Source organism: Nelusetta ayraudi, unplaced genomic scaffold (assembly GCF_046127955.1).
Source record: "Nelusetta ayraudi isolate G7.1 ecotype Tasmania unplaced genomic scaffold, CSIRO-AGI_Nayr_v1 ptg000042l, whole genome shotgun sequence".
In the NCBI taxonomy this organism is placed as follows: Eukaryota; Metazoa; Chordata; class Actinopteri; order Tetraodontiformes; family Monacanthidae; genus Nelusetta; species Nelusetta ayraudi.
The window spans coordinates 9,356,235-9,375,000 of NW_027466092.1; the positions used below are offsets into that span (position 1 = coordinate 9,356,235).

The 18,766-nt window shown below is 44.9% G+C and overlaps 1 protein-coding gene across 1 annotated transcript in view; it reads left to right on the forward strand.

Moving 5' to 3' along the window:
- Nucleotides 1-18,766, forward strand: part of pcxb (pyruvate carboxylase b) — a 265,842-nt gene that overhangs the window by 43,622 nt on the left and 203,454 nt on the right. The window contains exon 10 of the mRNA XM_076034155.1: nucleotides 7,308-7,426. Coding sequence (XP_075890270.1) covers nucleotides 7,308-7,426 — 119 coding nt within the window. The remainder of the gene's footprint in view (nucleotides 1-7,307; nucleotides 7,427-18,766) is intronic.

Sequence of the window (18,766 nt, forward strand, 5' to 3'; positions counted from 1 at the left end):
AAACGAGATGAGCTGCAGGAAGTGGTTATGCAATAACTGCAGCGGTAACACAAGTGTGCCGTTTAGGTCTGCGCGCACGTGTGGCGCCTGCCCGCACTGCGTCGACCGGCCGTCTGTTTCCTGCAGGCGCTGCCCCCGCACTCGGGGTCACTGGTCCCAGCAGGTGACACCTCCGAGTCACCAGTTCACACAGGGACAACTGTTCACACTTTCACACTCGCACCTACGGCCAATTGAGTGTTTCCAATCAGCCCCGATGTGCTCGCGTGAGAGGAGGCTGAGGAGAACAACCCACACAGAGAAGCAGCGGAACCCAGGAAGCGTCAAAGAGTCCATTTTCAAATTGACGGCCAGTTAAAGCTGCAAACTGTTCAGCCAGTAGCCCCCCCACCCCCCACCCCCCCAACACCCTCACTCCCGGTTGAAACTGTGTGCTTTTTATCCCTGGGGACACTTCCTCAAGCACACACTCATGTTGTCACACCATTGCTTTTTAACACGTCAGTACCATTGATTTTTTTTATTTTATTTTTTTTTAAAACATTGATTTGTTTTGTTCCTCTTTGCCGCGCGATGCAATCGGCACATTGAACTGAAGAGCATGTGGTACATTACTGGGCCTGCCCCAGGATACGGAATGACCCACAGTGCACCGCTGCGGCTGCTTGATGTGGGAAGTTGAAGGAGACGCCGAGCAACTAATCACACAGCTGAAAGCTCGGCCATGACTCATTAATTCACCTCGGAGGACTCGCATGTTGTGTGAGGAGTCCAGCCACAACACGTAGACTGAAAAAGTGTCGGTTTTATGTCTAAAGCTTAGACGCCAAATTGAACTCATTTACCACTTTGTGGAAAGACGCGTGGCGTTATTAAAAAATCCATTAGAACTGTTTCTCATTAGGGATCCAGACTAGTTGTCTCAGAACTGAGATAACGGAGTGACGCTCGACACCATGGTTTTAAGAGATTCTTCATCCACATCCTTGTACGAGTGAGAATTGCAGGGCAGTGTTCTGTGTTTCTGCTCCGATGTTGAGTGAACAATAACATTGGAAGAGCAAAAAACAAAAACATGGGATTAGATGCAAACATAAACCTATGCAGATGATTTTAGCAATAGGGTTTTCAACGTTGTGTTCCAGGAAAATAGTGCACATGCACAGATGCCCATCCTCACTACAATGCTCGTGCCAACAACAAGCGCAGGGAGGAAGCACCACCTTCTGAGATGGTGTCTGGGTTGGAGAGGACTCATTTTAATTTACCCCAAAGTAATGAAAAGGAAATAATGAATTTGCCGAGTCAACCCTTGAGAGAGAAATTCTCCTGCCTTTGCTTCTAAAAGTCTGGAAATAAAGGCCTTTAACTTTAAGAGTGATTTGCAACAACAGTCTGACTCTACCTGCTCACCAAACGCCACAGAAATGAGGAAAGTCCGTCCTTTTCTTCTTTCGCTGGCTCCTCTTTTTGGACAGTGTGAGCTTTGAAAGCACTGTTCTGGAAGTCAGCCCTGATATCTCTTGCAGGTCCGTGACAACTTCACAGCCAGGTTGTTTATTCTGCCATCTGAGGCTCTTCCTTTTTTGTCCCCCTTTCAAACTTGTGGCAGCTGCAGCAAAGCTTTGGCTGGAAGTGTTTTTGCGTTTGGGTCCAAAGACAAATAAATCTAAAAAAAAACCCAACCAAACAAGCGGAGTATTCTGTTTTCCATTTTTTCCCCTCCAGCGAGGCGACCCTGCCGAGTCCGGCCTGAAAAATAACCATCTTAAAACGGCTACAATAGGGGCCCCTTAAAATTGTCAGGAAATTGGATTTTGCTCATTGTCTCACATTTATTTTAGAAAAAAAAAAAAAGATAATCCTTAATTTTTGCTCAAGCTGTAAAGTAGAAATAATAAGATTCAGAGGTTGTTAAAACAAGACGCTGTTGTGGCATTCAATATGCTGGGATTCCACACTGCTGGAAGGTCACCCCCTGCGGCTCCCTGCAAACTAAATGGCACCGGTGCCGCCGCCGCCCTCCTGGGCCTCCACTTCTCTTCATGATTACCCTCCTTGGATACAATCTTTTTACAAATATGTGGCCACGGTGAGTGGTGGAGGTCTGCAGCCAGAGTATTTCCTGAGAACTCTCTCCGGCGCCGCCACTCCGCCTCTAGTGTCCCTCTCTGAAAAGCTTTAAAAGACACATCGGCAGATTTTTCTGACCTTGTCACCAGCAGCAGCGATGGAGGGAGGGGTAAAAAAAGGATTTGTCGGATCAAGCAACAGGCCCTTGTTGTTTCGTGAGGCTCTCTCTGTGACTTGTTATTGCGACCCCTTTCTGACCTTTGCTTCATACAGGTGGGGCCGGCAAGTGTCTGCCCTGCACGTGTGTGTGTGTGTGTGTGTGTGTGTGTGTGTGTGTGTGTGTGTGTGTGTGTGTGTGTGTGTGTGTGTGTGTGTGTGTGTGTGTGTGTGTGTGTGTGTGTGTGTGTGTGTGTGTGTGTGTGTGTGCGCACAAAATTTTTTGTTTTGTGCTTTCCTACTTTTTGGCCCCATTTACCTCACTAAACCTCCACGTTTGGAGCTCAACTCTTCACCTCGACAAATTTTTTGCCATCCTCCAAAGACACAACGATTGCTCTAGCCTTGCGGCGCCTCTGGAACTCACTGCGAAATGTCAAGTGTGAGAATTCCTCTTGGCGTCGCCCCTCCCCTCACCCCATTTTAGCCGGTGGACTCTTGTTGGCGTCCCGGTCGGATTCAAATTTTTGTCCTCCTGTGTCGTCGTCGTGCACCAGCGACTGGTGTCGGTGGTGGAAGTGAGGGGGAGGGAGGGAGGAGGCCCTCCGCTGTTCTTCACCTCTGATAACTCCATCTAATCTCATCCAGTCTTTTTTGCCGTGCACTTCACGGCTCTCTCCCCGCACTCCTTCCAAGCGCTGTGATTCCTTGTCTCATCCGATCCATCAATCTCCCTGTAACTGCGTCACTCATGCCATTTGTCTGTCCTCAGCCGTATCTCCCCGCCACTCCTGAGCTGTTCTTAATGCATTTTGCTTCACCCTCTTGCTTTTTCCTGCACCGTACAGTGCTGGCTATTTATCTCTGTCACTTCCCATCCAAAGGTACACTACCAGCGCCCCTCATCCGTCTTTCTTTTCTTTTCTTTCCTTTTCTTATTTTACATTGTCAAAACTGACAAAGTGGTTAAAAGCGGGGGACGTTTTACACTTGCTCTTAACAAAGTCAGTTTTCGGTTCAACTGCAGTCCAGAGTCCACTGCAGATGAGAAATCCTCTGGTGAATTAATGCGAGAAGCAGCTGTGCTTGTTCCTGGCCAGTCATAAAAACATGTCCAGTAGCTGGTCACTGCTGCTGTTCACCTCTGCTGTCATATGTTAAGAAGCCCAGTGGAAAATGGCTCACAGTGTGGCCGTCAGTAAAATGAAGTGAGCTGCGTCCCAGCCAGTCCGGACCCTGACTGCTTCCCATTTGGAAACCAGCAGAGCCACCAAGGACACCACCTCCTCCTCTGCCAGCGGTGCAGTCGGGCACTCAGGCTGCAAAGTGTTTTTCCCAGGTTGCCTCACTGTAAAGGGCACAGCACAGGTGCCACCTGAGTTTATGTGTGATGGAAATATTGAACTCCCTGTCAGCTTTATGCATTTAGCCGAGCGTCTGACTCATCAGCAAAACCCAAGTCCTGAATCCTACAGGACTTGATCAATTTCCCTCATGCATTTAATGGTGATCAACTGTCGTTTAAGATTAAAACATTTTAAGCGTAAGGTGACACTAACAAAAAAAAAGGTAAAAGGATAGATGAATGCCTTTACTTTAATGTAAATGTCACTTTTCAGATCCAGAACAGATTGTCTCCAGCCTGTGAATTAACTGCCAAAGTCCATCCTTGACTTATTGTACTTACTCAAAACATGTACTATACATGTGACTATACATCATAATGGTAATGTGCTGGGAAAGCCTGTAAACAGAGGGCTAAATATTCTGCCTTGTGACTCTCGATGTAATTGGCTGCATGAGGCTGCTTCCTTACAATGCAGTGTAAAATAAACATTTAAATATGGGACTTGGATATTAAGAGTTTGGTGGCAAGACACACACGCACATACACACACAGAATGAACATTTGTGCGAGATGTACTTTCCCACAACTTTCGGTAGCTGTACTAACTTCATCGAACTTGTTCAAGTTAAGCCAGAATTGAGGGGTTGGTGCATCGTATGTCACTGTTTGTGTGAGAGTTGAAGTATGTCTTCAGCATCTTTTGCTGAGATGGCCAAGGAGGCCCTTTTAAAAGTAGAGTCACGTATTTGTCATCCTTGCCGCAGAGGATGTACACACAAAAACAGGGACCGTGACGCACATGTGGCCACACGCACAGGGTCAAGAGGAGAGCGATTGACGCTGGAAATTGGATTTTTTTCTTTCTTTTTCACCCTCCATATGGAGTTGTTCCATGTTGGGTCACAGAACTGTAGCACAGGTAGACCTTTCTATAGTCAATATGTGAACGCAGCAGAATTGTAAGCAGTCTGTTTCTTGCATTTTTCCATGTGGTGAATGAAGAGTCAACAGCAAGATGCTTACTAAACATTTTTCTTGTCTGTCAGGTGGCCTTGTGTGAAATTTGGAAAGAAGTAACAAGAAAAAATGTTATTGTTCAACACTTCATTCATTCATTCACTACATTGTAAGGACTTTAAAAAAGAAATTCCTTTTTTAAAAAAAAGTAATCCACATTTCCCCAGCTGTTTTGAATGCATGTTAGATAGTGGTAGATTGTGTAGTCTCTTTATTATGATTGATTACGTGGAAAGGAAATAATTGGATTAAACGTCGACGTCATTAAAATTGACCAAATTGGCCCGATCTCATTGGTCCAACATTGTTTTTGATCCGATCAGTGTTCGTGCTAACGGCACATCGGATTGCGCTTCCATTGTCTGAACTTTCTTTTGCGCATGTCCGCCACGTGACGCAACATTTGTGCCACATCTCGGATGGAGACGATTGTTCCCTTCTCATCTCGTCCTGCTCATATTTCCAACAGAGGAGGATGTGCCTTTGATGGTGTCGCTTCCAAAGAAGTGCAAAATGAAACACAATAAGCTTGATTAGTCTGGCTAACATCTCTGTCCTGGCGGGCTTCTGGGTATTGCTGCGCGAGGGATCGTGTAACAAATAGCGACAAGTGCACGACAATAGGTGAGCCCACAGATCAGTCTGATCACTTTAATCAATGTTTATGTAGGGGTTTATGAAGGGGACAATCTGACCTTACAGTTTGAAAATTGAGAGACAACAAAGGCACGATGAAAGTGCAGGCGGCAATGAAATGGAATCTTTTCACTATTTTTTTTATTTTATTTTGTTTTAGTATACTGTAATGTATCAGCAAGTCAGGACAAATATTTATGGAAGATGTGCAGAGATGGTGTGTGTGTGTGTGTGTGTGTGTGTGTGTGTGTGTGTGTGTGTGTGTGTGTGTGTGTGTGTGTGTGTGTGTGTGTGTGTGTGTGTGTGTGTGTGTGTGTGTGTGTGTGTTGTTGTGTGCAGAAGATTCATTCAGGGAAATGTTATCACTCTTGCTGTGGGTTTAATGAAAACCTGGCGTTCAGCGAGCAGCTTCTCCACAGCGTAGGTGAAACCTTTGCTGACAGTCTTGTATAATGTGCAGTGAACCGATACAGTTTTCTTTCCTCACCCCCCTCTGGGTTTTTCCGTGCATCTGCCAGATTCCAATGGATGCAGTTACACTTTTGGACGTCAGTCACTCAGTGCGTTTACATACAGAGCTTAATTGGACTAAGCAATAATTCGGTTTTCTCTAGTGCCATGTAAATGCACTGACTGAAAACACCTGCACTTTGGAAATCAAAGCCTCCTTTAGGGCATCAGACGAGTAAACACATACACTGTTTGCATCTTTCTCCTTGATGGGAGGTGTTAAAGGAATTGTTTTGTTCACTTCCTTTCTATTTGCTCTCATATCTCATTTCCATAAAAAAACAGAAATGGAAAATGCTTCTTTTTTCTCCCTTTTTTAGAGACATACCATGTCATAACATACATCCTAAAATGAGCATTTAACGCAATTTAAACCCAGCTTGATGAAAATATTATGACATACGAATGTAAGAGCAGATTTTTATCATGGCAGCAAAGTAAATGGTTATCGCTCACCGTCTTTAGAATCTTTGTGTGTAGTTTTGCATTTCGCACTGTTGATTGAACTCCGCTCTGATTCCAGTCGTTGTTTTTGAAAGTTTGTTTCAATGTCTCCTTCATCCAGAACGTGTGGCATTTCACAATATGAGAAAAGCCTTAATCACAGCAACAACATGCGACTTGGAAAGATCTCACCTGAGGAACATGTGATCAGATTGTTTTGCCTTGATTCATCTGCCCACTTTCCAAAAACTACTTAGGTGCCAAATTACAGGATGTAATAGTGCTGATGATGATTTAAATGATAGACTTGATTAGTGAAGCATTTATATAGCAATTACAACCTGCTTACAGCTCCCACCGGGCCAAATTAAATGAGAGTGGAGACAAACCGCCGTGGAGGTTTGAAGGATGAGCACAGAATAATCCCAGGTCTTGGTCTGTTAGTGTAATAATCCTCCACTCGCTCTACGTGTTTGTTTTACTCAGGTTTATGTCTTGCGTTTGACTGCTATGCTCACGTTTTGGGTAACTAACACAGTATTAATGTCAGCACATTATGGGATGGGCATGCAGAGAAAAAGCTTTATAGACCTCAACTTCAATGACCTTCAACAAAGATGAGAACTAAACTCTCAAGGTTTGCGTTGCCTTCAACAACTCTTTGTCCCTTTTCACACAAAGATCTGTGTTCATACAACGCAATTACTAATTCCCTTTGTTTATTGCTGTTGCCATATCCAAGTATTTATGTTTCTTACATTTAATGTGTTGCCACTGTGTGACAGCTCAGATGTGAAAGGCTCCTGCACCACTTATATTGCAGTATTGCCACACTTTTTGATCCAAGGCTTGGTTACTGAAAATTGCCTTTGACTAATTTGTCTTTATTAGCCTTGAAAGAGAAATGATGAGAACTGAACCCTTAATTGCTTTTTACGAACCGACTTTGTCATGTTCCCTCTGATGCCGCACAATCGGGATTTCACAGAACGACGAGCAGGAATGTTCTTGTTTTGTCTTCATTGCTCAGTTAAGATTAATGAGAATTGGTGCCGCTGTACATTTCAGTTTCTCTTCCTTCCTAACTTCGACGCCGCTCTGTTTCTGTGCTGTTTCACTGCAGGTGGGCTACGAGAATGCTGGCACGGTGGAATTCCTGGTGGACAAACATGGCAAGCACTACTTTATCGAAGTCAACTCCCGCCTCCAGGTTGAGCACACGGTCACCGAAGAAATCACTGAGTAAGCAGATGTTTTCCATATGTATAAGGCTCCGGGCAGGCTGGCAGGCAGGCAGCTGGACTTTTGCAGCGCTTGTCCTCAGGGAGCTGGCTTGTTTCATCATCTGTCTACATGCCAGGTGTTGCTGGGATAGCGAGGAGTAAATGGTAGGAGGCGGAGGCGGTGTGGGCAGGGGAAGGGGAAGTAAGAGCCGGTGAGATCAAGGCAGGGAAAGGCGTCGTGATGAGGTCAGCTAGAGAGGTGAAAGACGGCGAGATGGAAGGGATAAGAAAAGAGAAAAAACACTGCTCCCCTTTGCTGATGACTTGGCAGATTTGGTTGTTCTGGAACAGCACACATGGGTCCCAAGCTAATATATGCAAGACAAACAAAGATGTAGCACCATGCAGGTGGGTTATTGCTTTAGGTCACACCAAGCACCAACAATCTTCTTCTTCATGTCCGTCCAGCACATTCACGTCTATGACTAATTCATGCAACCCACACATTCACTAAACTGCAATTACACAAAGTCATCTTCGATAGTAACGACATACGCTTGATTAATTCATTCTCCGGTCCTTTGAAATCCTGCTAGTAATACAGGAAGAAGTAGGCAGCGGAGAGCATTGTGTCAGACAAAAAGGATTTCACTCGTTCCCACTGCTCACAAGCGTGACTGACGGTTTTGTAAGCCACGTTCCCCGCTTGTCTGTGTGCCGTCTTTCATCTCTTGTCTTCATGTCTGTTTTCTCCTCTTGCGAAAAGAAACTCACACAAGTTGTCATATTTGCATCAGCGTGCGGACGGATGATCGAACAGAGCAAGAAAGAATCCTGGATAAACTTTGAAGTGGCTCGTCCACAGGTTCAAACGGGTGGCTTGTTTATTTTGCGCTGCTTTCAGGTACACCCTGCTGTAGCACATCATCGGCTGTTACATACTTCAAAAGTTTTTACAAGCTTTTTAATAATGTACAATTACTGAAACTGGCTGCATCATTAACGTTGCCTATTGACTTTTAGATGAAAATGGACAGTGGAGCATGCAGTGAAATGCCTACTGGATATTAAGTGGGTAAAAGTGGAATTTAATTAACAAATTATAGTATATTTGTTTTTTTTCCTTTAACAGCTTGCCATTAAAGAAAATTAATGCAAGAGCCAGTGATGCTGAACTTGGTGCATAACCGCAGAGATACATGAGATCGCTGGTCGTGCGTGTCGCTGGTGTGCAACCACTCTCACTGTTTTCATTCCATTCTGTTTCAATAAGTCAGTCTTTATTTACATGCACTTTAACTAATGGAATGTTTTGTGGTATACTAAGATGCAAATGTTGTACTGGTATCTCAAAAAAAACAAAACAAACAACAAGTCCAAAGACCAGATATCTTTACAACTGTACAGAAAATGGTAATATCTATTTTCCGGCTTCTGTCGGGCGTAATGCAACATCCAATTTATTTACAATGAACTACTTCAAATGAAGGTTAGAGGGCACGGAATACTTATCAACGTATTGCTTGTCCACCAAACTCTCTGGGATGTGGTTCTTTTATTATTTACAGGGCCAAAATAAGATTGGCATGGATGTCGAATCCATGCTGTTCATCAACAGTGAACAATCTGCTGCGTCTTCCGCTCTCAAACCTCCAGTCTGCTCTTTTATTTCTCTTCTCCGTCTCTTTCATAGTTGCTTCACGTTCCCCCCTCTGCGCGCACACTTGCATGCGCTGACATGTGCCCGGGTGCAAACTTGCCCCGTGGTTCTGTGCTCACATCAACCAGACACAGAGTTGATAGAAAGTCATTTTTATGTATCGCGGATCCCCTCGACTGTCCAGTCCTGGCCCACCGTCTCCCCGCAGAGGAGCTGCCCTACCGCAGAGATAACGCGACGTTTTTTTGGGGGGGGGGGAAATTGAGGTCATTTAAATTGGTGAGCGTTCAGTCGTTACTTGAATATGGGCAGCGCCTTAAATGGCACACGCTGGAAGTTTGCGCCGTCGCAAGTGGCGCACTCTCATTTGCTGGCCTTTCATTTGCGGCCGAGGTTCAGTTCTCTGCCACCACAGCTGATGAGTCTGGCAGCCGGAAAGAGAACACGACTCCCTGGAAGGAAGTCGGAGCGCGTCCATCTAAATTGCAGGGGGGGGAAGTGGTCGTGACAAGAGTGCGAAAGGGGTAAAAGTGGGAGCGACGTCAAGCTTTTACTGCTTTTGAGCACTGTTCAAGCTGTTCATTAGTCCTGGTGGCTTTCAGCTCTCCCAGGCTGTACTCCCAATTTCCTAGCTGTGTGAGCGCCCCCTATTTTTGTCGCACGAGAGGGAGAAGTCAGACTTGTTGCGAACGTCAAGCTCATAAGTTTTCCGCACTGAACTGAAGTCCCTTCAACTTGGTTCTCCTCTTCACACCGTTTCATCTCTTGTTCATTTTTCCATTTTACAAGCTACTTATTAAGATGCAAGAACAAAACAAGCTAATAAATTAACTTGGGTTAATATGTTGATGCAACAGAGGAGTGCTCCTAATTTTTCCAGTCAATGTAAAATTTCAACACATATGAGTTGAAATCTTACTGGACCAACTGTAACGGTGCTCGGTCACAAATGCTTACAAATTTTGAACAGATTTAAAGGAGATACAGTCCACAAGTCGGTCCGCCGCAGCGGCTTCCCACGCACTCCAATCTCATCACAACCAAACCTGTCTGGGGTTCATTTTAATTTGGATTGATTTGAATGGGAGGTATAGACAGCGGCTGAAGAAAGCCTTCATGAAATATGATACATTTTCTTTATTAAAAAATACACCTACAGAACTTTTAGAAAGGTGGGGAATGGAAGGACAAGTACTTTTTTTTTTTTTTTAGAAAACATACATAATGGTTTAATAATTCAGCATGTAAACAAGTTGAATTAACAATCTCGATATTGCATGTTATCTGTGGCGTCATGTAACTCGGAAGCTTGGTTGGGTTGATTTAACTGGAGGAAGGACTGTGAAATGTGCGCGGTGATTTCGCTCTTTCTCGCAAACCTCAAGACTCAGGTCTTGCATCAGCATTTTCCATTCTGGCCAGACAAACTCTGCACAACAGTTCAGCTAGCATTTACCAACCAAACTGCACAAGTAACCAACGTCAGCCTGTGACAGGCCAGGGAAGCGAGAGATTCCAAAGTCATTGGGAAAAATTGTAAAAAGCTCTGAAATGGGTGCGCTGGATGCCAGTGGCTTGGATCACATGGCCATGTACAGATGGCGCGCTAGTACCACCTGCAAATGGGCTGTTAGCCTTGTTTTCCCCTCAATTAGACCCTCTTAGGAACAGATTTCATCACTTTGATTCCGTGTGTGTACGCTCGTCGGACTGCAGCTCGATGTGACTGCCTCTAACTAGGAAGCTGTCTGCGAGCGAGGGTCAGTGCCATCCGTGTTTCGCCTCCTTTTAATCCACTCTCTCTCGATCCCCACCTGGCCATCCATCTCATCCTTCCCTCAGGCTCTCCCCTTCATCCGTCTGCCCTCATCCCACTCCCCGCTTCCGTCGCTCCATCCCCCGTCCATTGCGCTGGCCCTCCCATCACCTCCTCCTCCTCCGCCTCCTCCGTCGTCCTCAACCCCTGGTTGGATTCCCCCATGGTGTGTGTCCACCGCTCCCTCATTCCGCCCGTCGCTTCTCGGCCACCTCCATCTAATCTCTCTCCTTCCCATTTGTCGTCCCCTCTGCACCGAACACGACACCTGTCTGTCCATTCATCTCTGCCTGTCTCACTGTCCTTTTCCTCACCTCTGCGTCACTCACACACATCCCACAACTCTTGTCTTGTCTCTGTCCTCACTCCAGCACTTTGGTCCATTACCCCGACGTTCCTATTAGCGGCCGGCTCCCTTTTGTCTCCCTTGCCCGCCCCGCCCCTTGCCTCTGAAGTAAATGAAACTACCCTGAAAGAACGACTCCAGTGATTAAATCGAACTGGCGGCGGCAGATGCGGAAGAAAGCCATCAAGTCAAACCCAGTGTTTGCTTTGATTACTTCCTATGACGGATAGCAAGCAAGAAAGGCGAAGCACTGCAATGGAATATTAAAAGTCTGGTCCAAATGATAACATAATTACGCGGGACTTAAAAAATAAAATCTGGAAATGACGCAATCAAAATACTTTATAACTTTATTATACATGATCTGTAGGCAATATATTCAGAGGTTATTAGAATGAATGGCAATAACCATGGTGCAATTACTGTTCAAAGTTAAATAGATGGATATTCGATTGCTGAAACTCACTACTGTGGTTTCGCTTTTTTTATTTTTATTATTTATTTACGTATTAGTTATAAATATAAAAAAGACTAAAACTGGATAATATTTATCGTGAATTTGAGGAGGTTGTTTTGAATTGTGCTGTTCAGGTGAATGTGTCTGGTGCCTGTGCTAACACGAGCCCAGTGATACTCCTGCTCTTCCTGAGCTGAGAAAGATGTCCGACTCTACTGTCCATGTGCAACTTGCATTGTGTTGGACGTAAACTAGCAACAATAAAGTGCACTTCTTTAATACATATCTGATAAATATTGACAATAGCATCTGAGCATCAGAAATGCAGTACAACTAAAATAGAATGCAATGGGCCATGACAGCAGGAGGTTTTGCTTCAAGCTTCCAACCACATTTCTTCAGCGCCTGTTCCTCCAGAAGTAACGCCTCACCACCACACGATTTTCTTCTTACCTTTTCCACTGCTTTACATTTTAATACTGTGACATCTCCCTTTTGAACAGTTATTTTCTTTCTCCTCTTCTGCTCCTTTCGCATTTTCAGCACTGACAATGTCTGCATAGTATACAATGACAGTGAGGAGGCAGAATACCACAATCTGCAATCAGAATGAATGCCCACACATTCGCTCATTCATAGATGCCTGCAAAAAAAAATCCACCCACATGTTGGAGGGAGTAAAAGCATCTCATGTCTAAAGGCAGAGACAAAGACCGATAGAGACTTGCACAAGAAAGGCGCGTTGCACACGAGCACATTATACAAATACATATCCTTCTGGCTTCTTGCATTTCTGGAGTCCTTGCACAATAGGGACAGCTGTGTCTGATCTTTCTGTAGAGTATGTGTGCAACAGATAAAAAGCGAGATACACGCAAGATATATTTTGTCTGGAAGGCACCAGCTGCGTGTGTAGGAGACTCTGTTATACGAGAGGCTCGCTGGCCTTTAAGCAGGGCTGCTTTGTGCACCAGCAGGGCCACTGCCTCTGAATTCAGCTGCTGCTCCGCCTTTGAACTTCCCCTCTATCAAGGTCCAATTTGTTCATAAATTTCCTGTAAATGATCCCCCCCCCCATGTGCTTTGAGTGTTTGTCAGTGGCGCCTCTATTCGTCTGTATCCCCTGTGCTTGTAGGCTCATTGCCATCCGGTGATGTTGCATATTTTGCTAGATTGTTGGACCGAAAGACCTTCTGCATCCCAAAGTAATGTAATTACTCCCTGCTGGCTCCAGCTGTGGTGTGTGTGTGTGTGTGTGTGTGTGTGTGTGTGTGTGTGTGTGTGTGTGTGTGTGTGTGTGTGTGTGTGTGTGTGTGTGTGCGCGACTAACCTGAACAGGCAGCAAGGGACTGTGTCTTTAGCTTAACAATTTTTTTTCAGATGTAGCAAAGCAGTCTGGAAAGCAACAAAGTTTCACTTGTTGCTGTTTTAAGTTTTAAAGTTCAACAAAACAAAACTGAATCATATCTTTTTCTTACTTTGAACTTTGAAATGAATGAAGTTTTGAAATTGTTTATTTCAAGCAAAAGTAACTCCAGCCATGCCATTTCCTCTGCCACAGATACATTTCAATTAGGCTCGACAAATTGGTGCTGAACTCCAGCAAATCTGATTATTGCATTGTCTGCCAATTGCCCATTTCAAATTCCTCACTCCCTCATATATTGGCATGATTTGAATAATTAAAACACTGCGTTCATACAACTGATTTTTTTTTTTCAGTCAAAGATTGAACCAAATCTTTGAACCCCACAAAAAAATCCCATTATCTCAGCAGAATGAAAATTTGACTTGACTCATCTAGTTAAAACTTTATGCAACAGCACATCACAATGTGCTGTTGCATAAAGTTAAAATAAATGAATAAATACATTTTGTCAGTTGTTTTAAAAAGAGTGACTAACATATAACATCGCCCCGAATTGCTTAATCCATCTTAAATTGGTGTATATTGATTATTTGTCTTGTGTTTTTGAATGCGAGCGCAATAGTGGAAATATCAACTTGAACATTGAATGTTAAAATATGCACCACATTGAAGCACATTTGCACACTCTTCACTCAGAATATAATAATCCTAAAACTTTTGTCTGCCTGACGAGAAGTTTTCAGTGAGTTTTCAAAATTAGTGATATTTCTTTTATAAGCTGATGAAAGGAATCTCTTATCTGAGGATTTTCCAAAGACGGGATTTTACTGGTGATTCTCAAATTGAACTCTCTGCTCTTGCTGTCATGGCTGGATGAAGTTAACCAATCATTCATTAAAGCAACTCTTACTGGATATGGCAAAACCTGAAATATTTGCTTTCATTCAAAATATATTCATGAATATGTAAATGTACAGTCATTATAGCAACATCTTTCAACAGTCTTATGAAAAAAAAACAATAACACTCCAATGACAGTATAGTGATTAATTAGGCTTTTCCCTTTAACATTAACATAGTATTGGAAAATAATCCCCTTGGTCATTAAACAGTCCTTATCAAATCCATCATAGGGGCGACGGAGGGATTGCGATTGGCTGGCTTCAAAATTCAGACGTAATTATAATATTGATTGATCATTGACAGTCTTAAACCTTTGTCGCTATAAATACACATTTATGCATGATGGGATGAAATGTCACATTGTCAGAGGTCAGCTTGGCACGAACCAGCAGAATTGATCGCAGTAACGAGCGTTTATCCTCTTTTTTTTTTCTTCCCTTTGTTCCTGTTCAAAATAGGTTTTGGCTTCGCACGCAATGTGGAAAGAGGGAACTGACTTAATCAGCCATTCTGTTTCAGAAAAACCCAAGTGCACGTTACACTTTGAACCCGGCATGGCTTTAGAAGTTGAGCTTCACCATTATTTCCTGAAGGTTAAGAGATTTGGTGCCGAGCTGCGTCGTCGGCCGCAAGAGATGTGCAGAGGGACGTCTTCAGTACATTTATTCAACCATGTGAGCGGCAAACAGGCTGCCATTAAGAATGGCATTTAGCAACCGTAGCAGAATGACTGAAGTGTCTCTGAGGCAAAAAAAAAAGAAAGAGAAGAAGCCACAATTGTTATTCTCTTGTTTTTATGGCCTTATGTTTTGCAGTGACGCACGCCGAGGTTGGAAATAAAAAAATTGGATGTTTTGCCGAAAGAAAAACTTGGTTAACTTTTTGCTCGCAGAAGCCACGCCTGTTCGGTGTTCTGGCCGTGCTGTTGTCGCACTCGTCCGTCAGCGGCACTTGAAGAGGAACAGGAAGTACGAGTGCGGCCCGCCGGGTTGTTTGTCTGTTTGGTCTCGCTAATTAGTCCCTAAGTGAGCGCCCTCCATCTTCATCAGGAGGAGGAGGAGAGGGACAGAGGAGAGGAGGAGGAAGCGGCGGCCGGCGTTAATTGGCAGAGGGCCTAATGAACAGGGAGAGGGTGGTGTGTGGGGGGGGGGGGGGGGGGGGGGGGGGGGGGGGGGGGGGGGGGCAGGTGGGGGCCTGACGGGACATGAGGTAAATGCAAAGCAGAGGCGGGTGACCCTCGGCTGCGGCAGAGACGGAGCAGCACCGCTGCCCCCGGTGGACGGAGGAGTTTCAGAGCCTGTCGCCCTGAGATATGTTTGAACTTTGCATGGGCGCGTTCCAACATGAAACTATTAGCTCCAGTGCATTCTAATTCCCGCCGTGACGGGCCGGAGGTTTTCCTCCGCACCGCCTTTCGTGCTGCATGTATCGCTTTTGTTGCGAGCTGCAGCACCCAGCCTCCCAGCCTCCCAGCCTCCCAGCCTCCCAGCCTCCCAGCCTCCCCAGCTCTGGGCTCTGGGCTCTGGGCTCTGGGCTCCGGGCTCTGGGCTCTGGGCTCTGGGCTCCAGGCTCCGGGCTCTGCGCTCTGGGCTCTGAGCTCCGGGCTCCGGGCTCTCCACCCTCACGTGGGAGTTTTTGCCAGAGTTGCCACGGCATCAGCAATTACACCTCCTCCTCTTCCTCCTCCTGCTTCTTCGCAGCCGCCCCTCTCGCTACTTCTCCTCCGTCCTTGTCAGAGATGGAACCGGTCGACGAAGGGATCAACCCTCCATTATTGCGCACGTGCTTGGTAATTAGCTCGCTAACACCAGTCACATGCTCCTTTGAACAATGGCCGCTGTCTAATTTTTTTCCTCCGGTTTTGAAAAGAAAATCTGCCCATTTTGCAGCTCTGCATTCTTCCTCCTCCTCTTCTTCTTCCTCTTATTATTATCATCCTCACTTAACCTTTCTCCCCCTGCTCTCCACTAGCACACTTTCCCTCCTTATATTTTATTTACTTGGCCCCCTGGCTTATTGAATCTGTTTTGCCACCCTGCCACCTCCTCCTCCACCCCCTCCACCACCACCTCCTCCTCCCCCACGCTGCCCCTTCCTTATCTTTCTCCTCCTCCTCCTCCCACCACCGCTCTGCTTTCCCTCCGTCCTCCTGCCTCCTCTGAAGCCGCAGGGAAACACGCATGGTAAACAATCTTGTTTCTTGTGGCCTCCAGTGAATGCGCGTGTTTTCATATACACTGTATGTATATATATATATATATGTATATATATATATATATATATATACATATATATATATATATATATATATATATATACACTATATATATATATATATATACATATATATATATATATATATATATATATATATATATATATATATATATATATATATATATATATATAATAAAAAATTCGACATGCTTGGCCACCCTGCGCTCTACCAGATAATGGCTCATAATAATTGTACGTTTTTGGAAGTGCGCGTCGTATTTAATTGTGTGATAAGGAGTGATTACCTGGATCAGTCGTCACGCCTGGGTGTTTGGGTAAACATTGGGCTGAATGCGAGACGTCCGCCAGCGCCGCAGCACCCGGCTGCGTGCATCCAGCCGCCAGTCCGAAAGCCGTTTCGCTGCGAGTCGGGAGTTTTCCAGCGCGTACGCAAACATTTGTACGTCCGCGTGTGAGCGCGCGTGCGTACCCTCGGAGGGCTTAGTTTTGTTTTGTGAGCACGTCATGAAATAATTTTAAGGTGATTATAATTGTGCAGCGGAGCGTAAAGTGAGTGATTGAGGGGCGAGCAGATGAATGAGAATTAGATGGATTGTGTGTGTGTGTGTGTGTGTGTGTGTGTGTGTGTGTGTGTGTGTGTGTGTGTGTGTGTGTGTGTGTGTGTGTGTGTGTGTGTGTGTGTGTGTGTGGGATGAACTGTGCGCCTGTCCTGCCATCGAGGGAGACTCCAGTCTGAGGCTGTTTGTCATAACGGGAAAGATGCTGCTTGTCATGATTATAATCACAAACGCCATTGTTTCTGGGGAAATTAAAGACCCTCCGTCGCTCTCGGCCTCAGACTCGTCTTTCCTCTCAGCACTAAAGACTTTAAATGCAGCTTTGAAGTGCTGCGCTGCCATAAGGACACTGAGAGAAAGTTGCCAGTTGACGTCTCCTCATTTGTGAACGTGATTAACGAGCGGCTAAGTGTCGGGAACACCTATGGGCAGCTGCCAGGACCTGCGCAAAACAAATATATTTTATTAGCTCCTTTCAAGTCGGACTAGTTACAATGTCAGTGGGATCGTAAACAAGCCACTTTCACTCACACATCAACAATGCTACTGGCACAAGTATGCACATTAATGCACAGAGGTGGCCAATAAAGCATCTAAAACGTCTTCGCCCCCTCGTGGGTGTATTGACATCCTTTCACTGATGATCTTTCCCCACATGCTGACGCAGTCATGCACTTTCTGCAAAATTGTATCTGTTCCATCCTTTAAATACCTCTCACAATTCTAGGCAGGCCTTCTGAAAACGCCAAGGCAAACACCAGCGGCGATTTTTCTTTTCTTTTTTTTTTTTGCATTTACCCTCTGTGTACAATGTTGAATTATAGGAAGGTTCATCTGTTCTGATTACTGTCTGCGCCACATTTAGCACCTTCATCTCAGCACTGACCCTGAAAAGTCTGCTCACACCCATTAGGGAATCGTCATTTAAACCCAATGCTGGATTTAATGAAATCCTAATTTGCATGAATTGCCATGACCCAAATGATAAATTAAACTGTAATTTCCATACGTTCCATCCGACGAACCCCCCCTCTCCTCCCCACCTCCTTGTGGATCCCTCGCAGGCCATTTCTGCACGCTTTGTGCTTCCACTGCTAACCTGCTCCAAAGACGTGACGAAAAGCAGAGGATCGGGCTTCAAAGGCGCCAGATCATGGCTAAGGCCCTCAGACAGACATGTATCAAAAGACAGAAGCGGTGCCTCCAAAGACTTGCTGCTTGGATCGGACTGCAGTCTCACTAATGAACATGAGGGTTGAGGGGAAAACCACAAGGGGTTTGTTGATCACCAGCCCCTTTCTGCTTGATGCTCTGCACTTGGCTCACTCAAGCCTCCTCAGGTGCAGGAACATTATGTGGCACCCTTCATGTGCGGCCAACAGTCCTTACAGACCAGTGAGTCGACTGGACAGCAGCTTCTGGCGCCCGCATTCAAAAGATTTATCATCTTGTTGATGCTCTTAGTGCAATAATATGAAATGGGATTCCACAAAACTTCACTGAACCACCAGTTTGTATTAAGATTAAGATTTTATTACCTTTAAGAGGTCTCAGTACTTGAATGCACTATGGCTTCTTCTTCTCTTTCTTCTTCTGCACTAGTTGTATTGTGGAGTTGCAAATGTCACTGTCACTGTCTAAACCCTGCAGATAAGAAGTCCAAAAGTAAGGATCATTGCAGACTTTGGGTTGGTTAAAATCATTACTTTTCAAGAACACAGAATATTTGAAGGTGGATGAATGTAGAGGACGAGGCCTGTCCGTCCAAGACATTCCTTCTTAACTTCAACAGTCCTTACCTGTACTAAAATAAAGCCAGCGATAGGTTGTCGGGGTCGGACGTATTTCTAATGTTTCTATGGCAACACCTCTGAAAATGCATCAATTTTGTCACAGTACGAGACCACAGAATATATTGAGCCATGCTGTACTCCACTATGTTGAACTCCCAGGTGCACAACAGTCAGGATGCACCAACTCTGAAGAATGTAAAAAAGAATTTCACTCACTAAT